Source organism: Salvelinus alpinus, chromosome 9 (assembly GCF_045679555.1).
Source record: "Salvelinus alpinus chromosome 9, SLU_Salpinus.1, whole genome shotgun sequence".
Classification (NCBI taxonomy): domain Eukaryota; kingdom Metazoa; phylum Chordata; class Actinopteri; order Salmoniformes; family Salmonidae; genus Salvelinus; species Salvelinus alpinus.
Window position 1 is genome coordinate 68,350,656 of NC_092094.1, and position 23,816 is coordinate 68,374,471.

At 42.7% G+C, this 23,816-nt stretch overlaps 1 protein-coding gene across 1 annotated transcript in view; it reads right to left on the minus strand.

Moving 5' to 3' along the window:
- The window catches only part of LOC139530510 (ALK tyrosine kinase receptor-like), a 745,539-nt gene extending 722,694 nt beyond the window's left edge, over window positions 1-22,845 (minus strand). The window contains exon 1 of the mRNA XM_071327001.1: window positions 21,234-22,845. Within this exon, the coding sequence (XP_071183102.1) occupies window positions 21,234-21,984 (751 nt within the window). The 5' untranslated portion in view covers window positions 21,985-22,845. The remainder of the gene's footprint in view (window positions 1-21,233) is intronic.
- Between the last annotated feature and the right edge of the window lie 971 nt (window positions 22,846-23,816).

Here is a 23,816-nt window from a genome sequence, read left to right on the forward strand (position 1 = left end):
TCTGAAAGAGCTGCAAAACCTGGACCCATACAAATCAGCTGGGCTAGACAATCTGGACCCTCTCTTTCTAAAATAATCCGCCACCATTGTTGCAACCCCTATTACTAGCCTGTTCAACCTCTTTTTTGTATCGTCCGAGATTCCTAAAGATTGGAAAGCTGCCGCGGTAATTCCCCTCTTCAAAGGGGGAGACACTCTAGACCCAAGCTGTTACAGACCTATATCCATCCATCCAGTTTTAGAAAGGCAAGTTAACAAACAGATCACTGACCATTTCGAATCGCACCATACCTTCGCCGCTGTGCAATTTGGTTTCCGAGCTGGTCACAAGTGCACCTCAGCCACGCTCAAGGTACTAAACGATATCATAACCGCCATCAATAAAAGACAGTACTGTGCAGCCGTCTTCATCGACCTGGCCAGGCTTTAGACTCCGTCAATCATCGTATAATTATCGACAGACTCAACAGCCTTGGTTTCTCAAATGACTGCCTCGCCTGGTTCACCAACTACTTCTCAGATAGAGTTCAGTGTGTCAAATCGGAGGGCCTGTTGTCCGGACCTCTGGCAGTCTCTATGGGGGTACCACAGGGTTCAATTCTCGGGCCAACTTCTCTGTATATATCAATGATGTCGCTCTTGCTGCTGGTGATTCCTTAATCCACCTCTACGCAGATGACACCATTCTGTATACATCTGGCCCTTCTTTGGACACTGTGTTAACAAACCTCCAAACGAACTTCAATGCCATACAACTCTCATTCCGTGGCCTACAACTGCTCTTAAACACTAGTAAAACAAAATGCATGCTCTTCAACCGATCACTGCCTGCACCCACCCGCCTGACTAGCATCACTACTCTGGATGGTTCTGACTTAGAATATGTGGACAACTACAAATACCTAGGTGTCTGGCTAGACTGTAAACTCTCCTTCCAGACTCATATTAAAATTAGATCTAGAATCGGCTTCCTATTTCGCAACAACGCCTCCTTCACTCACGCTGCCAAACATACCCTCGTAAAACTGACTATCCTACCGATCCTCGACTTCGGCGATGTCATTTACAAAATAGCCTCCAACACTCTACTCAGCAAACTGGATGCAGTCTATCACAGTGCCATCCGTTTTGTCAGCAAAGCCCCATATACCACCCACCACTGCGACCTGTATGCTCTTGTCGGCTGGCCCTCGCTACATATTCGTTGCCAGACCCACTGGCTCCAGATCATCTATAAGTCTTTGCTAGGTAAAGCTCCGCATTATCTCAGCTCACTGGTCACCATAACAACAACCACCTGTAGCACGCGCTACAGCAGATATCTCACTGGTCATCCCCAAAGCCAACACCCACTCTGGCCGCCTTTCCTTCCAGTTCTCTGCTGCCAATGACTGGAACGAATTGCAAAAATCGCTGAAGTTGGAGACTTATATCTCCCTCACTAACTTTAAGCATTAGTTATCTGAGCAGCTTACCGATCGCTGCAGCAGTACATAGACCGTCTGTAAATAGCCCACCCAACTACCTACCTCCTCCCCATATTGTTTTTATTAACCAGATAGCAGATGTTTTTGCTCTTTTGCACACCAGTATTCTACTTGCTCATCATCATCTGCACATCTATCACTTCAGTGTTAATTTGCTAAATTGTAATTACTTCACTACTATGGCCTATTTATTGCCTTACCTCCTTACTCCATTTGCACATACTGTATATAGATTTTTCTATTGTGTTATTTATTGACTGTACTTTTGTTTATCCTATGTGTAACTCGGTGTTGTTTTTTGTCACACTGCTTTGCTTTATCTTGGCCAGGTCGCAGTTGTAAATGAGAAATTGTTCTCAACTGGCCTTCCTGGTTAAATAAAGGTGTAATATAAAAATAAAATAAACTTTCAGTTTCACTTAGCTAGCAAATGCATCGGGCTAGTTTAATTACTAAAAAACCCTGCTCAAACAGAGGGATGCTATGTTAGCTAGCTGGCTATGACTATCCAACACAACACTGGAACTCTTCCAAGTCAAGGTAAGCTTTCGGTTTTTAATGTAATGTATTGCCACCGGGGCCAGCCGGTGTAATTGCTTACTGACTATACACTGTAACGTTACTGCATGATTGTCGGGGTGTATTCATTCCGCCGATTCTGTTGAAAAACATTTCTTAAATGGAAGAAAACGAAACGAGGATAAAAATACCTGAATTTGTCTAATAGAAACTCTTGTTTGCATCTGTTGGACTAATGTTTACACCCTAGATAAACTAGATGCAGGCAAGAGTGTGCAAAGCGGTATGTCCATGTGTCGCTGTCTGTCATCTCAAATTTTTCGCTCGACCTGTGTGCGAGCACTTACGTTGTACACTTTCATTCATAGGCTAGGTTGTAGCAACCTCATGATGGGTAGAGGGGAAAATGTAAGTATCATGTAGTAGACTAAACCTATCAATGTTACATTGAACTGGGTAAATTGAACCTGAATGACAGTCATCAAACATGTTGTTATAGAAATAAGGCCATGTTCATGGGGGGAAAAAGCATCCTCCCTCATCATAAACAGCACTGACCGCCACTACATAGCCACATGGGTATTGAAGCGTCATCAACAGAGCAGTTGCAAATTCCGTTCTTTCTACGTTAAATGTGTGTTGGTAAGCCAGACAGACGGACGCAGAGAGCGAGAGGACAGACTTAACGGCCCTCATGGGTAAGTTTATGACCTGTTAGTGATAAAAAACCTTGTCTTAGTCGACTGAGAATTTACAAGAGCAGGGAACGAGAAAGTGGTGTCTAATGTTACCTGAATAGTATTTTAACCTACTACTTATTCTCAGTAAATACATCATACAGGCAGGTTATGCAAAGCTATTTGTCACCTGAAGTACCATACGTGCTTAGAGGTCGTATTGAAGCGTATACACAGAATAAGCTTATATAGCTTGATTTGTATGACCCACAAGGTATGAAAACCTAATTATGTATGTATGATGGTGTGTATAGACAGTATGGACAGTATATGAATAGAAAAGGTGTGTACTGCAGTAGTTATATAGGGAAAGGCTTTACTAGAATACAGTATATACATATGAAGTGGGTAATGTAAACATTATTAAAGTGACCAGTGTTCAATGACGATGTACTGTACGTAGGGCAGGGTAGAGTGCGGGGGGAAAGCCGGCTAGCAACAGAGACTAAGTTCAGGGAAGGGTACTGGCAGGAGGCCGGCTAGTGGTGACTATTAAACAGTCTGATGTCGAGGATATAGAAGCTGTTTTTCAGTCTCTCAGTCCCAGCTTTGATGCACCTGTACTGTCTCCGATCTAGATAATCTTCTTGGCCCTTCCTGTGACACCGGGTGCTGTAGATATCGTGGAGGGTAGTGTCATGACGTTGCCTGCTTGGGTATAGCAAACCCCATCCCCCTCTCCCTGCCTCTCCCTTTCCTCCTTCAACCCATGCTGTGATCACAGAGAGACGTCGTAAATTCCTGAGAATCTCCTCATGGCCAAACAGTATTAGAAGAGAGGGTAAACTTTCAGGACAAAGGAATTTTCTTCCACCTCACAGAACTTGAGGTACGAACATATTTCATGTTCCTGCAAAAGTATGGAAGATCGGTGAAGAGTCCAGCTATTAACATGTCCGTTTGTCCCCATGTGGGAAACTCATGAGAGACTGTGGGACTACATTACCATACCGCTGTTTATATAATAACCTCAGATATGAGGTTTACATCTGTTTGTTGTATAAAATGAATGAGTGAGTATGATACTGTTTGTATAATTGTGTAATATGATTTTGGACTGTTTAATGAAGAAAAATACAAATCCCTTTTGTATTTGACCTAAATCCAAGGACCGCCCCTGAGCCCAGTTAGGGTCAGACATCCAAGGACAGCCCCTATCCGAATAAAAGCCAACTCTGAGAAATTATCATTAGACCATGTTTTTCTCCATATGGGGAGAACGAAGGTTAAGTACCATTGCTGAATCTTTAACCATACCACGTGGTTAAACTCTTAGACGAATAAGAACAAGTCTTTGATATTGACTACTAGTCTGCAGCTAGGAATCCGGTATCATTGGACGCGAAGAAAGACAACCGCCGAAACATCCATTCTATAACGAATGTCACTCTGAACAATCCACAATAACCGAGACAGAAGGAACTCCAACCAAAACTAACTTCTCTCCAACGATCAAGACGACACACACAGAGCGTAAATATATACAGTGGGGAGAACAAGTATTTGATACACTGACAATTTTGCAGGTTTTCCTACTTACAAAGCATGTAGAGGTCTGTAATTTCTATCATACGTACACTTCAACTGTGAGAGAAGGAATCTAAAACAAAAATCCAGAAAATCACATTGTATGATTTGTAATTAATTAATTTGCATTTTATTGCATGACATAAGTATTTGATACATCAGAAAAGCAGAACTGAATATTTGGTACAGAAACCTTAGTTTGCAATTACAGAGATCATACGTTTCCTGTAGTTCTTGACCAGGTTTGCACACACTGCAGCAGGGATTTTGGCCCACTCCTCCATACAGACCTTCTCCAGATCCTTCAGGTTTCGGGGCTGTCGCTGGGCAATACGGACTTTCGGCTCCCTCCAAAGATTTTCTATTGGGTTCAGGTCTGGAGACTGGCTAGGCCACTCCAGGACCTTGAGATGCTTCTTACGGAGCCACTCCTTAGTTGCCCTGGCTGTGTGTTTCGGGTCGTTGTCATGCTGGAAGACCCAGCCACGACCCATCTTCAATGCTCTTACTGAGGGAAGGAGGTTGTTGGTCAAGATCTCGCGATACATGGCCCCATCCATCCTCCCTTCAATACGGTGCAGTCGTCCTGTCCCCTTTGCAGAAAAGCATCCCCAAAGAATGATGTTTCCACCTCCATGCTTCACGGTTGGGATGGTGTTCTTGGGGTTGTACTCATCCTTCTATTCCTCCAAACACGGCGAGTGGAGTTTAGAGCAAAAAGCTCTATTTTTGTCTCATCAGACCACATGACCTTCTCCCATTCCTCCTCTGGATCATCCAGATGGTCATTGGCAAACTTCAGACGGGCCTGGACATGCGCTGGCTTGAGCAGGGGGACCTTGCGTGCGCTGCAGGATTTTAATCCATGACGGCGTAGTGTGTTACTAATGGTTTTCTTTGAGACTGTGGTCCCAGCTCTCTTCAGGTCATTGACCAGGTCCTGCCGTGTAGTTCTGGGCTGATCCCTCACATTCCTCATGATCATTGATGCCCCACGAGGTGAGATCTTGCATGGAGCCCCAGACCGAGGGTGATTGACCGTCATCTGGAACTTCTTCCATTTTCTAATAATTGTGCCAACAGTTGTTGCCTTCTCACCAAGCTGCTTGGCTATTGTCCTGTAGCCCATCCCAGCCTTGTACAGGTCTACAATTTATCCCTGATGTCCTTACACAGCTCTCTGGTCTTGGCCATTGTGGAGAGGTTGGAGTCTGTTTGATTGAGTGTGTGGACAGGTGTCTTTTATACAGGTAACGAGTTCAAACAGGTGCAGTTAATACAGGTAATGAGTGGAGAACAGGAGGGCTTCTTAAAGAAAAACTAACAGGTCTGTGAGAGCCGGAATTCTTACTGGTTGGTAGGTGATCAAATACTTATGTCATGCAATAAAATGCAAATTAATTATTTAAAAATCATACAATGTGATTTTCTGGATTTTTGTTTTAGATTCCGTCTCTCACAGTTGAAGTGTACCTATGATAAAAAATTACAGACCTCTACATGCTTTGTAAGTAGGAAAACCTGCAAAATCGGCAGTGTATCAAATACTTGTTCTCCCCACTGTATATATTGATTGCAATTGTTCCCGAATGAGTGAGCGTTCATGTGTAAGGATTAGCATGTCAATTGTTATAATTATGGACTCTGTAGTGACTTCTTAGTCGAACGACAATTTTCCCTTTGTCTAACAAGCCGCCATGCCGGTTCAGCCCACTAGGGCATATTTCTCCCATCATTCCATGTAACCATTTTTTGTTTGTTTGTTTATGCATTTCTGTGAATTAATTAGTTAGTAATAAATAAATGATTTAAGACAATTGATGTATGGATGACTCATAGTGAAGACTGGGTTCGTGCAGATAACCAACAATTTACGACGTTTGGAATGAGACTAACATGAGGTAAAATAAATGAATCATTAATCAGAAGACTATTGATCAGATATAAAAATATCTGAAAGGTTATATTGGGAAATTATAACTTTGTAATCTGACTACTTTCCCTGGTGCCCTCGAATTCATAGTTAATTAGTTACGTTATTACTCAGTTGATCGCGTAATCCCTAATTACAGGGATCTTTGATAAAAACTATAAGTCTTCAATTTAATGATAGCAACGACACGACAGTAGGCATTGTGCCCCCGGTGATGTGTTGTGCTGATCGCGGCACCTTCTGTAGAGCCCTTGCCGTACCAGACAGTGATACCATGCCTTATTTCTATTACAGAATATCGGATGACTCTCATTCATTCATAGGCTACTATATGATACTCACATTTTTCCTATACCCATCACGAGGTTGCTACAACCTAGCCTATGAATGAAAGTTTACAAACATACACATTCAAAAGTTTGGGGTCACTTAAAAATGTCCTTGTTTTTGAAAGAAAATCTATTTTTTTGTCCATTAAAATAACATCAAATTTATCATAAATACAGTGTAGACATTGTTAATGTTGTAAATGACTATTGTAGCTGGAAACTGCTGATTTTTAATGGAATATCTACATAGGCATACAGAGGCCCATTATCAGCAACCATCACTCCAATGGCACGTTGTGTTAGCTAATCTAAGTTTATCATTTTAAAAGGCTAATTGATCATTAGAAAACCCTTTTGCAATTATGTTAAAAATGAAAACTGTTGTTCTGATTAAAGAAGCAATAAAACTGACCTTTCTTTAGACTAGTTAAGTATCTGGAGCATCCGCATTTGTGGGTTCGATTACAGGCTCAAAATTGCCAGAAACAAAGACCTGTTTTCTGAAACTCATCAGTCTATTCCTGTTCTGAGAAATGAAGGCTATTCCATGCAAGATATTGCCAAGCAACTGAAGATCTCGTACAACGCTGTGTACTACTCCCTTCACAGAACAGCGCAAACTGGCTCTAACCAGAATAGAAAGAGGAGTGAAAGGCCCCGGTGCACAACTGAGTAAGAGGACAAGTACATTAGAGTGTTTAGTTTTGAGAAATAGACGCCTCGCAAGTCCTCAAATGGCAGCTTCATGAATAGTACCCGCAAAACCCCAGTCTCAATGTCAACAGTGAAGAGGAGACTCTGGGATGCTGGCCTTCCAGGCAGAGTTTCTCTGTCCAGTGTCTGTGTTCTTTTTCCCATCTTAATCTTTTCTTTTTCTTTGAGACTGAGTTTTGAAGAGGCCAAATTCCCTCACCATCACCGACTACACAACACGCAGACCTCACGATTTAACTTCAATCACTCTTGCTACAGAGAAACAAAAGGGTGGGTAGGGAGAGTGTACTGCCCCTACCTTCTGCCATACGATCGATCTCTAATGGCTTCTTCTCCTTTGATGGCCTCTGTTTAATCAGAGTAAAAGCCGGGACACAGGCATTCATTTGTCCTCTCCCGTTCATTTGTTGTTGTTTTTATTACTGCTCCAGCAACAGGCCGGCTTTCATCATCCAGCTGATGTAGCCCTGCTCAATAATAAAGCAGTAAGGGGGGCGAGATGAATGACCCGTGGGCCGGCGGGCCGATTCATAGCCCCACAGCCGAGCCCCAACATCTGTACTTCCTTCTGTAAATATACTGTACACCAAAATACCTTTCTGCAATTCGAGTGATGTTGGAATTGGAGCATTAAATCCAGTGCTCATATTGCACATTTGTCTTTACACATTTGTATTATATCTTCTTCGTGTTCTCGGAAATTCAATTGTATTTGGAGTTAAGCAGCTTTGTCTGAGAAAATTTGGTGGCAACTTTTTTTCAGGCATGTGGGGTTCCTTAGGGATCGGTATCAGGCCAGCTCCACATTTAGTTTGGGTCGAGATAAGAACACATATAAACGGGAGCTTGTTTCACATCAGTACACAGCTTAGGCCACTCTGGAGTCCAGAGCAGAGTGAAAAACCTTAGGATCAAACAGCTGTCAGGCTTCCAGTTCCTTTACAAAAAATGTCCCCCCTATCCCCTGAAGTCATTAGCTACAGCCGGTCTACTCCTCCTTAGTGGCCTTTTAGAATGGGCCAGTGCCCTGGCTGTTTGATTCCTGTTCTCGGGCCATGTTAAAGCCGTCACACTGCACAGCCATCAGTTCCAAGGCTCATGTACCTGTATTGTCCTGTCATTGTATAGCATAACGAGAGCTCCAGGTCCAGTGGCTCACTATTTATCTGTGCGCGCGTGTGTGTGTGTGTGTGTGCGTCCCTACTTGCGTGTGTGTGTGGGTTGGTTGGTTAATCTATCCTTGTGGGGAACTAAACTAAAATCCCCAAATGTCCCCACTAAGAGAGTAAAATAAGGAAAATTCTCCCTCGTCGGAACGTCCCCATGAGGACAAAGGCTATTTTAAGCTTTGGGGTTCGATTTGATGTGATTTATTTGGGACGCCAATAGCAACAGCTAGTCTTACTGGGGTCCGACACATAACAAAAAAGACATACACCTATTATCTATCAGTGCATGTATCAGTTACACATACAGTGTCTTCAGAAAGTATTTAGACCCCTTGACTTTTTCCACATTTTGTTACGTTACAGCCTTATTCTAGAATGTATTAAATCGTTTTTTTCCTCATCAAGCCACACACTATACCCCATAATGACAAAACAAAAACAGTTTTTTTTTTTTTGGAGCAAATATATTGACGCTACAAGGTTAGCACACCAGTATTTGGGGAGTTTCTCCCATTCTTCTCTGCAGATCCTCTCAAGCTTTGTCAGGTTGGATGGGGAGTGTCACTGCACAGCAATTTTCAGGTCTCTCCAGAGATCGGGTTCAAGTCCGGGCTCTGGATGGGCCACTCATCAAGGATCTCGCTCTACTTTGCGCCGTTCATCTTTCCCTCGATCCTGACTAGTCTCCCAGTCCCTGCTTCTGAAAAACATCCCCACAGCATGATGCTGCACACCACCATGTTTCACCGTAGGGATGGTGCCAGGTTTCCTCCAGATGTGACGCTTGTCATTCTGGCCAAAGAGTTCAATTTTGCTTCCATCAGACCAGAGAATCTTGTTTCGCGTGGTCTGAGTCTTTTAGGTGCCTTTTGGCAAACTCCAAGCAGGCTGTCAAGGGCCTTTTACTGAAGAGGGGCTTCCGTCTGGCCACTACCATAAAGGCCTGGTTGGTGGAGTGCTGCAGAGATGGGAGAACCTTCCAGAAGGACAACCATCTCCACAGAGGACCTCTTTGAGTGATCATCAGGTTCTTGGTCACCTCCCTGACCAAGGCCCTTCTCCCCGGATTGCCCAGTTTGTGTGTGTGTGTGTGTGTGCACATTTGTGTGTGTGTGTGTCTGATCCATGTCAGCAAGGTCTCCAAATAGTCCCATTGCCTTTAAGCACACCTGAACAGTAGGCCATCTAGTATGCATACCTATATGAAATGCGTCTGAGGTTTCATTTAATGGTTTTCCTCCCCTGTCAGTCAAGGGATTTACCATGGATGTTTGCCATCTGTATCCTCCAATACATGACAGTTGAATCGGGCGGTTCATTATTACTCAAGCTAGAATGTTAGATTGTAACATGAGCTGTTTCATAGCAAAGTGTCACTGTCCCTTTCAAGGGATAGATTAGATATAGTTTTTTTCCCACGATTCTCCAAGCTTGGCATTCATTCACAGAGAAACATCTGATCGATTTAAATCCGAATTTGACATCGACATCCACCCCTCCTCTCTTCCAAGGGCCTAAACAAAAAACGTAGAAACCCTCCAATACATCTGTGTCTGCTTGATTTTTGATTGGTATCGAGTGGCAAACTGGAAGTGAGCCAAACTCACTTGCTGCCAATGGCCATGCACTGGTTGACTTGTGTCTGTCCACTCCCCTTTTGTTTAATCGCAACAGATGCTTTCATGGCAAGGGGAAGACTTATCTCTCCAAGCGCTTTAGGGTCAGCAAATTTCGTATTAGTGATAAGCAAAAGAGTCGCCGCTGTGCTATATTGACGACCACGCTTTCCACTAGGTGAATTAATTACCCTGGCCCTGTCACACTGCCAGCCCTCTTTGTCTAGTCTTCATTTTTTTCTCTCTGGTACCTCTCTTTCTCTCTCTCTCTACCTCCCTTTTTCCACTTAGCTCCAGAGCAGTAACAAGCAAGGTCAGGAGATGTCTAGGGAAAAATTTAGTGGCGGGACAGGGGCCAATCTGAGCTTGGGCTGGAGGCAGATTCCCTGGACCGAATGCAAGCAAGCAAGGTCACCCACGAAGTCGTCCAACTGGCATTAGTAGCGAAACACAGAGCTTTTTGATTTATCCATGTTGCACTGCTGATGTGGCCGCATCAAACCTGGCTACTGACTCCATGTTCTACTGTTCCAGCAGGACAAATGACCAAAATGTATCCAGCTGCCTCAAAGAACCCCGCTGCTCCCTAGTGGACATCATAATAAGGACTGTTTCAAATTTTTTTTAAATGCTTGTCGATTAGCCCTGAAGCTATTCACATATTTGGACAGAAGGTGACTTGGTTAAATTAGAGGATGACTTGAATAATGAGTGTACACTACAACTACGTCATTGCAGGAGGTGGTGGGTTTGGGGAAATTCTAGTTGAATAGTGATATTCAACGACATGTCCTGCTCGCCACTGTTGGTGTACCATGCTGTAGTAGTGTGTCCTTACCCTGACAGTGACTGTACTCAAAGACACAAGCAAAACAAGAAAAACATGGGTTCAAATAAGGACAAAGCCTCTACAATGCCATTACCGAAGGCGAAATAGGAAATAAACATAAATGCTTAATTTGTCTATTGAAGGAGTTGCCATACAGCGAGACATGAATATCGGAGGTCAGCAAGCAATGTAAATAGCTAAACCCTCTTAGATAATACGGTTTTGACATCACATCAACGAAAATGGATGGCAACAAATAAACACCAGACGACCATGATTGATGTTCATTTGTCGATCACAACATGCAAACAGATTTATTTAGACAGTCTTCCATTATTTACCGGTATAATCTGTGCTATCAAGTGTGGAGCGGGTACCTGCTTGCTTAATGCACTGAATTTAAACTTTGAGAAGCCACACTCATCTTGACTGAAAATGAAGAATAAAAACAAGTACACTCTTCGCTGCTCAAGCCAAGAAGATAAGCCGTCTGCTCGGAGACATCGGAGAGGGAGTACAGAAATACTCTGTATACTGTATTCAGTCCCCATGATCCTCTCAACCTCTCCACGCCACTGAGCACATTGGGGCGCACTCACCGGCGCTCCCGCCATTCAGATAAGCCCAAACAGCCCATCAAGCCGCTCCAATGCCATTACTCGCCCCACTTCACCCCCTTCTGCACCCCTCATCTCTGCCATAACCTCCCCATCCATGCATTTAGCAGCTGGGGGCGCGTTCCACAGGCCAGATGGTCCAGTGGAGCGATGGGCGAATTGATACGCACCGTGCCCTTCTCTCAAAAATGAGGTGTGTCAACGAGAGGGAAACGGAGGAAGAAAGGGGATTATTGTGGAAAATTATTGTGGAAACTGTGCCTTCTCCAGAAGCTACAGAATCTCCACCTTGCTGCTACTTCTTCCCCCTTTCATGGCGGATTGTATCCTGTTATAAGTGGGTTTTGGCCAGTGACAAGGATACGGCTCACACCGCTCCCCGCTCCTCGACAATACAATTACAGATCATAAAGGGAGCCGAGGAAGATGTATAAATGGAATCTAATGTGACGTGCATCATCATCAGCAGACTACTTTCTCCCCCTCCACATCCCCATGTTCATGCTTGAGAGGGCATCATGAGAGGGTGTTAATTGTGACCACCGGCATCCACACAAACACACACTGCTCACATAATGACATTGATGTCCTACTACCCTTGGAAGGACCTTAGTGTGTTTATCAACTAAGCTACACAGATATACACCAGTTAATTAGGTACAACCATCTAGTAGCGGGTCGGACCCCACTTTGCCTCCAGAACAGCATGAATTCTTTGGGGAATGGACACATTGCTCGATTGGTAGCAAGGGACCTAACCTGTGCCAGGAAAACATTCCCCACACCATTACACCACCGCCACTAGCCTGTACCATTCACACCAGACAGGACGGGGCCATGGACTCATGCTGCTTACGCCAAATCCTGACTCCATGACGCAACACGAACCGGGATTCGTCGTATCAGGCAATGTTTTTCCACTCCTCAATTGTCCAGTGTTGGTGATTGCGTGCCCACTGGAGCCGCTTCTTCTTATTTTTAGCTGATAGGAGTGGAACCCGGTGTGGTTGTGTGCTGCAATAGCCCAAGGGTCGACGATTTGAGCATTCTAAAATGCCTTTCTGCACACCATTGTTGTACTGCACGGTTATTAGCCTGTCTGTGGCCCACCTGTTACCTTGCACAATTCTTGCCATTCTCCTTCGACCTCTCATCAACGTGCTGTTTTCACCCACAGGTCTGCCACTGACTGGATGTTTTTTTTTGTCGCACCATTCTCTATAAACCCTAAACACTGTTGTGCATGCAAAGCCCAGGAGGCCGGCCGTTTCTGAGATACTGGAACCGGCGAGCCTGGCACCAACGAGCATACCACACTCAAAGCTGCTTAGGTCACTCGTTTTGCCCATTCTAACGTCCAGTTGAACAGTAACTGAATGCCTCGATGCCTGTCTGTCTGCTTTATATAGCAAGCCATGGCCATGTGAATCAATGTCTGTAGGCGCAAACCATTTTTCTGAACTGATTGGTTTACCTAATAAACTGGCCACTGAGTGTAGATTGCAAGTAAGTCTGTGTAACATTCTGACTTCACCATTATCCTTGTGGTTGAGAGGAGCTTGATGTACTGTATCATGGCAAAGTTGGGCAAATGGGAGACATCTGTTGATTAATCTCGATTTACCCAGAACAAGGGATGGGCATTTGAAATAATTTATCTATTCAAACAATATCATACATTTTTTTTTTAACTTTGTTTAAACTTGGATACTTGTTTGATGCGCAGCCTGCAAGACTTGTACATGACTCGGGAGAGACTGTGCATAGCTGTTGTAGCATGGCGGGGGATGGGCAGGGGCTGGTGGTGTGTGTGTGACCCCAGACTGAGATAGAGAAAAAGTAGCCACTGACTCGCGCTAAATAGAAAAACTTGTAAATGCCATAGGTTATCTATCATACCATCTGGCAGTGCCTGTCTTTGCTGCATTAAAACGATGTAAAAAAGCTAGCTAAGATGTTAGCTAGGCATGGCTTGGCAGCTAGTTGAGGCTATTTTGCTGCGCTCCCCGTCCATGTCTAGAACAACTCCATTTAGATGAAACAACAGCCTACCTGTCGGTTGCTCGCGGTAGCCTACTCCTTCACTTAGCTTACTCAATTCCGTAATTTTAATTGCATTTTGCATTGACTAGCGATCTCCCACTTCTCGCTGCTAAAACATGGAGCCAACAACAAGCTACACGCGTGAAACCTGTGTAGGCTATACAGTATGTCTTTTTATGGGGCGCACGTCATCAAAATATCATTCAAAAGTTGTTGTTTTATTAAATTAAGAATTTTAAATGTCATGGTATATTTTTGTGTGTAGCAATGTCACAGATAATTATATTTATATATATCAAATTTAATTGGCCAAATGTCCCCTCCCCTTCTGAAATTAAAAAGATGCTTACACTTGAAAAATCGTTATTTGTGCAAATAACCAGTGACGAAAAACCCAAGCACCAGAACTAACGCTGCTGATCTCACGCATCCATTGTATCATGATAGTTCTACGGTACCATTTATGCTCCACGAGAGAATATCCGTTGATGAATGATGGACAACAGATGATTTCCTCGATAAAAAAAACACTATGTCTGCCTTTGTGCCGTATGTAACTCGTCCAAAAATCGTTGACCTGGGTTGAACTTTTGACGTTTAAAAACAGACAATAATTGAATGCATATACGATTTCATCCGTCTTCATGAGTCTGTGTGGCCGTAGCCTCAAGATTAGCAAGGTTGCACAGCAATAGGTGTCGTGTGGTCTCCATAGTGACAGCACATATGATTATTGAGTATAATTGAGTATAATAAATGTTTTTGCTTAATGTTTCAGTTGAACCTGAGTGTCAAGGTTGGAATAAGCAGACAATTGGTAGAAAGAACTCCTGCCTTACCATGTTTTGAAAAGGTGGCTTCTGGGTAGGTTTTACATCATAGCAATGTCACAACAAAATGTGACCGAAATTGTGTTTTTTACATTGGCTAAAAGTACAGACAGCTAGAAAATGGTATATCATACACTGCAGATGAGGAACAATGGGAAAGTAATTCTGTTTTGAAAGTTGATCAACTTGTAACCCCACTTTTGAGAAAATGACCCTTGAATGTTTTGGTACACCTACTGGCCCTTGAATGTTTTGTCTACACCCATTCAGCATCGTTCACACCCTCTTAAGCCTTAGCCCCACACATCTCTTTAAGGATTTTCTCATCTCCAGGGCATTGTCCGGCCCTTTCCTTATCTCACCCAATCATGGCTAGCGGGAAGGTTCCTGTATTTTTTTTGTGGCTAAACCAACTAGGCACGTAATTTAACAATTTGATTTGTATTTATGGATGGAATACACATTTGTTATTAAGGCACATGGAAGTTCACATGATCTAGAAGGCATTTCTGCCAAAAAATACATGTTTACGTTCAAATGGCGCTCCTGTGAAGTAGTGACGTGCAACATACGCCTAGTTTCCTGAAACGAGTCACAAATATGGTACATGCACTGACACTCTCTGTCCTCCGTCTCGTTCCAACATGAATGCAGAAACACCACTGTTGCCCATTATGGCCAAGCAGAGAAAACGAGGTGTGTGCTGATGTCATGGCATTCTAAATTCCATACACATGAAAACACACACACACACACAAATCCATTGTAACACGCACATACCCTGTTCAGAGAAAACTAGGTCTGTGGCATTCCAAATTACACACACACACATCATCTCCACCAATGTAACTCACGCAAACACTGTCTGACTTCCTACATGCTGCACGTTACCTAATCCCTGAGCATTGTAAAGTGGGCCATCTCTGAAGAAAGGAGGGGCGGCTGCATAAATAAGCAATTGATGTGTGCCTCTTTCTCCATAACTAGCTTTAAGCCAAAACTCCTGTGCCCCAGCTTCCATATGCACAGTGCCATTAATCAAAAAAAGTTGTTGGAAGTTCTCAAAGAACAAATAAAAAAGTGACATAAATAACTAAAACATCAGGGAACGGATACGGGCGACCAGCCGACCACACAGTGGCAAGAACCACAGCAGTCACCTTGAATTAAAGGATGTCTGTCACGCCCTGACCTTAGAGATCCTGTTTATGTCTCTATTTTGGTTTGGTCAGGGTGTGAGTTGGGGTGGGTATTCTATATTCTATTATTTGTATTTCTATGTTTTGGCCGGGTAGGGTTCTCAATCAGGGACAGCTGTCTATCGTTGTCTCTGATTGAGAACCATACTTAGGTAGCCCTTTTTTCCACCTGTCTTTGTGGGAAGTTGACTTTGTTTAGGGCACATAGCCTTTAGCTTCACGGTTTGTTCTTGTAGTGTTTATTGTTTTGTTCGGCGTCATTTTTATTAAATAAGGGAAAATGTACGCTCACCACGCTGCACCTTGGTCCTCTTCCTTCAACAGTCGTGACAATGTCGTCATATCAAATAATTGCTCCAGCATTAAACAGAAGTGCAGTGATTTAACATCATTAGAAGCATTAGGCACCTGCACCATGTCAAGGTGTTTATCAATACCTCACCGTTTGGCAAGCTTTTCCCCACTAATATTTTCTGCAAGGTTGCTTACGAATCAGCATAAGCCGCGTAGCATAAGTGTGCATACTGGGTTATATTTTTGCCATATTTTCCAAGCTCCATGGAGACGCAGCCAATGAATCTGAGCAATAATGGATAAGAAACGGAAATGTTTCCAATGTTTTGAAGCGTGGCCAGAAAGCCTAATGATTTAATTATAATTGTTTCTGCTTTTGTCACGAGGAGGAGTGATTGCACTGACTGTGCGGCCCACAGATAGATTGTAGCAGGGTAAAGGTTTGCCTCATTAAAATGCATACATTTTATACATCTGTACCAATCTGGGGGCGGCTCTGGAAAAAAAATAGAGACGACTGTAAATTACTATAATAACGCAAACAGAATTAGTTTGACAGCGGTTCGTTGGATGTAAGCCGTGTGGGACTGATTTTCTTGAGCAAAGAAATGTCAAAAGGTGTTGATGATTGGCCGGAAATGTAACATTATGCTCTTTGTATGTACACAATTCCCAAGGAGGCATTAAGCACATACACTTCCTAAAAGCTTTTAATTGAACTCAACTATAATTATGAACGGTGTCCATATGTACTTTCTAATGTGATAGTAGAACATGTACGGGGGCAAGAATAATAAAAAATGAAGGCCACTTGATCTTGCTCAATATAACTTATTGATGAAGGACTGAACAAGCGTTCGGGACTCATGGGGTGGGGTGAGCCCGGTGACATTGTCATGTGTAATCGGGCGATTCCTTGAATGTTTTGTCTACACCATTATTATTTTAATTATTTTAAATACGCACAGTACCAGTCAAAATCTTTATTTTTACTATTTTCTACATTGTAGAATAATAGTGGAGACATCAAAACTATAAAATAACACATATGGAATCATGTAGTTTACCAAAAAAGTTTTAAACAAATCTAAATATATTTTAGATTCTTCAAAGTAGCCACCCTTTGCCTTGATGACAGTTTTGTATTCTCTCAACCAGCTTCATGAGGTAGTCACCTGGAATGCTTTTTTCCAACAGTCTTGAAGGAGTTCCCACATGCTGAGCACTTGTTGGCTGCTTTTCCTTCACTCTGCGGTCCACCTCATACACACAAATCTAACTAAGGAATGGAATAAGGATATATACATATAAATATATGGATGAGCAATGACAGAGGAGCATAGGTAAGATGCAATAGATGGTATAAAATACAGTATATACATATGAGAGAAGTAATGCAAGATATGTAAACATTATTAAAGTGATCCACTTATTATCCACTTATTAGTGATCCATTTATTAAAGTGACCAATGATTTCAAGTATGTATGTAGGCAGCAGCCTCTCTGTGTCCCAGCTTTTATGCACCTGTACTGACCTCGCCTTCTGGATGATAGTGGGGTGAACAGGCAGTGGCTCGGGTGGTTGTTGTCCTTGATGATCTTTTTGGCCTTCCTGTGATATCAGGTGCTGTAGGTGTCCTGGAGGGCATGAAGTTTGCCCCCAGTGATGCGTTGTGTAGACCGTACCACTCTCTGGAGAGCCTTGCGGTTGTGGGCAGTGCAGTTGCTGTACCTGGTGGCGATACAGCCCGACAGGATGCTCCCAATTGTGCATCTGTAAAGGTTTGTGAGGGTTTTAAGTGACAAGACAAATTTCTTCAGCCTCCTGAGGTTGAAAAGTTTGTATGTAGGCAGCAGCCTCTCTGTGTTAGTGATGGCTGTTTAACAGTCTGACGGCATTGCGATAGAAGCGATAGAAGCTGTTTTTCAATCTCAGTCTTCTTCACCACCCTGTCTGTGTGGGTGGACCATTTCAGTTTGTCTGTGATGTGTACCCCCGTATATCCACGCAGTCTCCTCTGAACAGTTGACGTTGTGATGTGTCTTGTTACTTGAAATCTGTGAGGTGCAATCTGAGGTGCAGTTAATTGTGGATTTCTGAGTTTAGTAACTCTAATGAACTTATCCTCTGCTGTAACTCTGGGTCTTCCTTTCCTGTGGCGTTCCTCATGAGAACCAGTTTCATCATAGTGCTTGATGGTTTTTGTGACAGCACTTGAAGAAAGCTCTTGAGATTTTCCGGATTGACTAACCTTCATGTCTTAAAGTAATGATGGACTGTCATTTCTCTTTGCTTATTTGAGCTGTTCTTCCCATTTAAGCAAATAGGGCTATCTTCTGTATACCCCCCTACCTTGTCACAACACAACTGATTGGCTCAAATGCATTAAGAAGGAAAGAAATTCCACAAATTAACTTTTAACATGGCACACTTGTTATTTGAAATGCATTCCACACCTCATGAAGCTGGTTGAGAGAATATCATGAGTGTGCAAAGCTGTCATCAAGGCAGGCCAAATTGGAAGAATCTGAAATATATTTTGATTTGTTTTAACACTTTTTTGGTTACTACATGATTCTATATGTGTTATTTCGTAGTTTTGATGTCTTCACTATATTATACAATGTAGAAAATTGTAAAAATAAAGAAAAACCCTAGAATGAATAGGTGTGTCCAAACTTTTGACTGGTACAGTATATATATTTCCTGAGTATTATATTTCTCCTAGATTTAGGACAGACACTTCAAAACCTTGTTTCTTATGATTTTCTTGACTGTCCTTTTAGACATTTATGAATGTGTTATTCAATGCATTTCTATGGGCTTTTATCAAATGTTTTTTGATACATAAAGGGGTCCTAAAATTCCAAATCAAATATCTAAATGATCCATAGTACTGCCATCTTAAAACAATTCCAATTGGCAGCTTAGCCACCCCCCTTCCCCCAACGTCTTTGATTCTGTGATATGAGAAAGCAGGATGGATCAACAACATTGTAGTTACTCCACAATACTAACCTAATTGGCAGAGTGAAAAGAAGGAAGCCTGTACAGAATTGAAATATTCAAAAACATGCATCCTGTTCAACTAGCTCTCACAGTCTCACTTCAGATTTAGACGTGCATCCATGTTTCTCAAACCTCAAAGTTCAACGTTTTTAAGGTTAAGTTTAGGCATTAGGGTTAAGGTTTGGGATATGCTTAAAATAAACAACAACTGTATATTGCTGGATTTGAACTTGCAACTGTTGAAATCAGAGGCAGATGCATATGTTAATGACCATCCCCCATCCCCATTGCTCTAGCAAAACCAAAACCTACTTGAAGGTAACAGCGCTCACTGTTGCCCCTAGTGGCTGGTTCTAGGGAGAACCCTTTGCCTTACAAAGCACCCTTGTCTTCCAAAAAGGGTTCTTCAGATCAAAATGATTAATGGTAGAACCCTATCCCTCCACAAAGAACCCTTTTGGAACACCTTTTTTCTAAGAGTGTAGGAGGCATGCAGGGCGTACTAAAGCTGTGGGCTAACATCAACTTTAGCTTTCTCTGATGTGCATCCAAAGTTCTAATTTCTCCATTATTATATTATGTTCCTTGGCGGATGTTTGTATGAGGCGATTAGCCTGTCTCTATCCAATCAGTGGGATTCAGATCTGAGTTTGATGGTGTGGGATTGGTTGGTTCAAGTCCTGGTGAAAAAGGAAGGTCGCTGAAAATCAAGTAGGCTAAGAATGTATAGGAACACCCGACATGGGGGAACTGTGCAATCAGACCGAGCCAGCCCCACATTTTGTTTATCTGACAGGTTTGATTACATTTTTCTAGGCCAGCCTCCCTCAACAAAGCGTTTAAGAAATTATACTGATTACAGTGCACTGAAGACATGGGGAAGCACCCTGGAGTATTGAGTGCTAAGCATTCGCTGAGATAATAGCTTCATTTGTGCTTGATCAAAATAAAGGCTGCTTGTTTAATCCCTAACCTATTGGTACTTATGTTGGATTGTTCAGGGAATTGATGAGGCCTTTTAGGCAGGTTCGGAAAGAAAAAACAAACTCATTAGCTGTACATAGCGGTAAATGAACTTTGTCAAAGACAGAGAATTCAGAGTTATTACTGCATTATACAATACATTAATGTGTGGCCCTATTGTAGACTATATGGGCTACAACTGAGGATACTTTGATTTGGAAGGTAAGTAAAAGTCAATGTGGTCAAAATGAACGAGAGAAAATAATTAGCTCTTTCATTTTTTATTTTTTTTAACTAGGCAAATCAGTTAAGAACAAATAATTTTTTACTATGATGGCCTCCCCGGCAAAACACGGACGACGCTGGGCCAATTGTATGCCGCCCTATGGAACATCCCAATCACGGCTGGATGTGACACAGACTGGATTTGAACCAAGGACTGTGGTGATGCCTCTTGCGCTGAGATGCAGTGCCTTAGACTGCTGCGCCACTCGGGAGCTCAATATACATAACGAACATGGAAATATCAATTAAATCAAATATAGATATATGACATTTAATACAGCAATAATCTCAGCTCTCAATGTAGTCTTAATGCAAAATGAAGTGAGCCCTTGCTCTCAACTTAGTATTTTGGTGAACTCTAACCTACTCACCCCATCATTCATTCAGAAATGCAACTTGCACAACAAGAGTGCATTATAATTTGATGCAAAACCATCACCACACACCTTCTTTCATGAATAGACAACATGTGTAATGCATGAGTGTAAAATTAGTCCTTATTTCCTATTGATTGTGTAGCTCAACTCTGTTACGTAAGCACTACTTATGCCACTTAACTCAGAAAGTAATACCACAGTGCCATCACTCTGGTTGAAAACGTATCCATCCGCCATCTGATAACAAGTGCAGTAAATTGCCAAACCCTGGCCTGAAGCTATCATCAAGCCAACGACCCTTATCAAATCCAACAACACAATCAAACTGCACTTTTCAGACAGTGCAAAGAAACAAACAACGGTGTGTGAGAACCAAATACATATCGTGAGATATTGGGCTACTGTGAGGGTATCCAGCTCTTTCCACAAAAAAGTTCAATAACACACAGTTTATAGGCCTTACTTATATCAACCAACACTAGCATTTTCGTTGCCGTTCATACATTGATACAGTTCATTGCTAGACTACATGTCGTCCATTGAAGCATTGCATTGTGAGGATGGGAACGTGTGTGTGTGTGTGTGTGTGTGTGTGTGTGTGTGTGTGTGTGTGTGTGTGTGTGTGTGTGTGTGTGTGTGTGTGTGTGTGTGTGTGTGTGTGTGTGTGTGTCTCTCTATCTCTCTCTCTCTCTCTCTCACAGAGACAGAGACCGAGAAATTATGAGGAGGAGGAGGGATCGATCTAAAACCTTACCTCCGGAGGCTATATGAAGAAAGAGGCGGGGGTCTGCTGCTCGTATCGCCGCGGTGTACTTGTCCTCTCTCCCGGGAACCTGTGCTTTCTTTTCTGGCATAAGCCGGACTCTTAGCCGGCCCCCTTCGGCGCCGAACCACCATTCCAAAATATTTGTTAGGTCAATTTCCAGGAAAAATATCGGGTCTTCCTCGTAGACTGCCAGTCCACCGCATCCCGTTTTAACCAAGTCCTCCCCAATTTCCACCACGACTTGATTCGATTTACGGCTGGCTTTCGTCAAACCCAAATTCAGAACTTTGGACAGCGGCCTCTTGTAGCCATGCGGAAGCTGTCCACCAGCACTGGTTGAATTCTCTGCCGCCATGCTATCGATTGCAACCAACTTTGGGTCAAGAAAAGTAGCCACCGTTTTTTGTAAGGGAATGCAGTGCATCCTTAAATTAGCGCGCACCGTATAGCACCCACTAAAAGTCAGACAATCTCCGTTAAGTGGACGTTTTATCAACTCGGTAATGTAGTAGCGCAACAGAGAGGGCACTGCAAAATCCATGGCCAGGTTTTTCCTCTTAAGTCGGGAGTTGTAGGTCTGGTTGGAGTCTTTTTTGCTTCTGGCATCCCCGCTGCTGCTGCTGTTGCCAAGCCCCGCAGTGGGGAATGCAAGCCCTGCGGTGGTCATTTGCGAGGCGCACTGCAGCTCAGCAAGAAATGCCGCAGACCAAACGAACAAGTATAATATCCTGGTCGCCATGCTTGGAATCGAAAACTCTCCTTTTTGATTATGTTTTACCCCGGTTCCCTTCTCTTCTTTTTTCACGAACGCAGCACAAAATCACAGCGCGAATCGATGATCATGCGGGCTCTATAGTTCTGGCTAGTGCGCACCCGCGGCACATTCTCTTCACATGTGTTTGGTGATAGCGGTGACTGTTGCTACTAACCCTTCATCGTTAAAGAAGAAAAGTGTCCGAATTTTTCCACCCTAAATGATGTTCTTTGTAACGGGTATATGGCCCCAATTACTCTCTTACTGCAGGGCGCTGCTTGATATGCACTGGGTCCGCTCCAGTGGCTATCAAAGGCTCCTTGTGTGTCTCGTGGCACAGTTGTGGCGGTACAAGAAGTCGTTTTGCCAGCGAAGAGATACAGTATCGCTCTCTCCTGTCATAAATCTTCACTGACCATGTCAGTATTCAGCAAAAGCTGTTTGAGCAATTCCCCCGAACGCGAACCAATTTACTCCCAATGCTTCACCTCGATAAATGCACCACGGTGTCAAGCGGAAAGTGGAACTTTAAACCCTAATACAATATATATTTCCCTCGAATAGGACTATACCCACGCTGTCGGGACGCAGTCTCTCCAAGACTCTTTTCCGATGGCTTTTGCTGGCTTCAGTGCACGAGATGAGTCACCTGTCTCCCTACGTTCGTATTGTAAACTCACGTATGCATCCCGTAGACATCGGTGTAAAGCCAGATATCCTCGAATATGCGAATATGAGGCACATCTGTGCCGGAAAGTGTAGCCTCGGTAGGAGCGTCCGCACGTTGAATGGCCGTTACAAACACGTCCGGGAGCAGTATGCACCTTCAGATCAGTGTCAGCATCCGTTAAGGCGCCTAAATCTCATTGAAATTATCCAGGCCAAATATTGAGCTACAGCGGCGGTGCTCCTGAAAATACCCCTAATTAATTTCAATTAATCATTAACCCATTAGCAAGCAAATGATTTATCCACTACTCTCTCCAAATGCATCCTGCCTGAATTGGTAATTGTTTGGTGTAGCCAACCCATGAACAATTTTGTCTCACCAAGAGGGAAGATAATTAAGCAAGAGGTGTCATAGCCAATGTAAGACTTTTCTGTAAATTCCACAGTAAAACACTGTCAAGTGCACAGTAAAATACTTTAAATGTGTTTTACAGAATGAATGCATTATGGGTAAAATTCTGAAAAATACTGTTATTAACTGTAATTGGAGAATAATAGTGATGACATCAAAACTATGTCTTGGGTGCAAGGTGTCATCAAGGCAAAGAGTGGCTACTTTGAATAATCTAAAATATAAAGTATATTTGGATTTCTTTAACACTTTTTTGATGATTACATGATTCCATATGTGTTATTTCATAGTTTTGACAACTTCACTATTATTCTACAATGTAGAAAATAGTAAAAAATAAATAAAAACCCTGGAATGAGTAGATGTGTCCAAACTTTTGACTGGTACTGTATATATATATACAGTTGAAGTTGGAAGTTTACATACACTTAGGTTGGTGTCATTAAAACTCGTTTTTCAACCACTCCACAAATTTCTTGTTAGCAAACTATAGTTTTGGCAAGTCGGTTAGGGCATCTACTTTGTGCATGACACAAGTAATTACTTTCCAGCAATTGTTTACAGACAGATTATTTCACTTATAATTCACTGTATCACAATTCCAGTGGGTCAGAAGTTTACATACACTAGTTGACTGTGCCTTTAAACAGCTTGGAAAATTCCAGAAAATTATGTCATGGCTTTAGAAGCTTCTGATAGGCTAATTGACATAATTTTAGTCAATTGGAGGTGTACC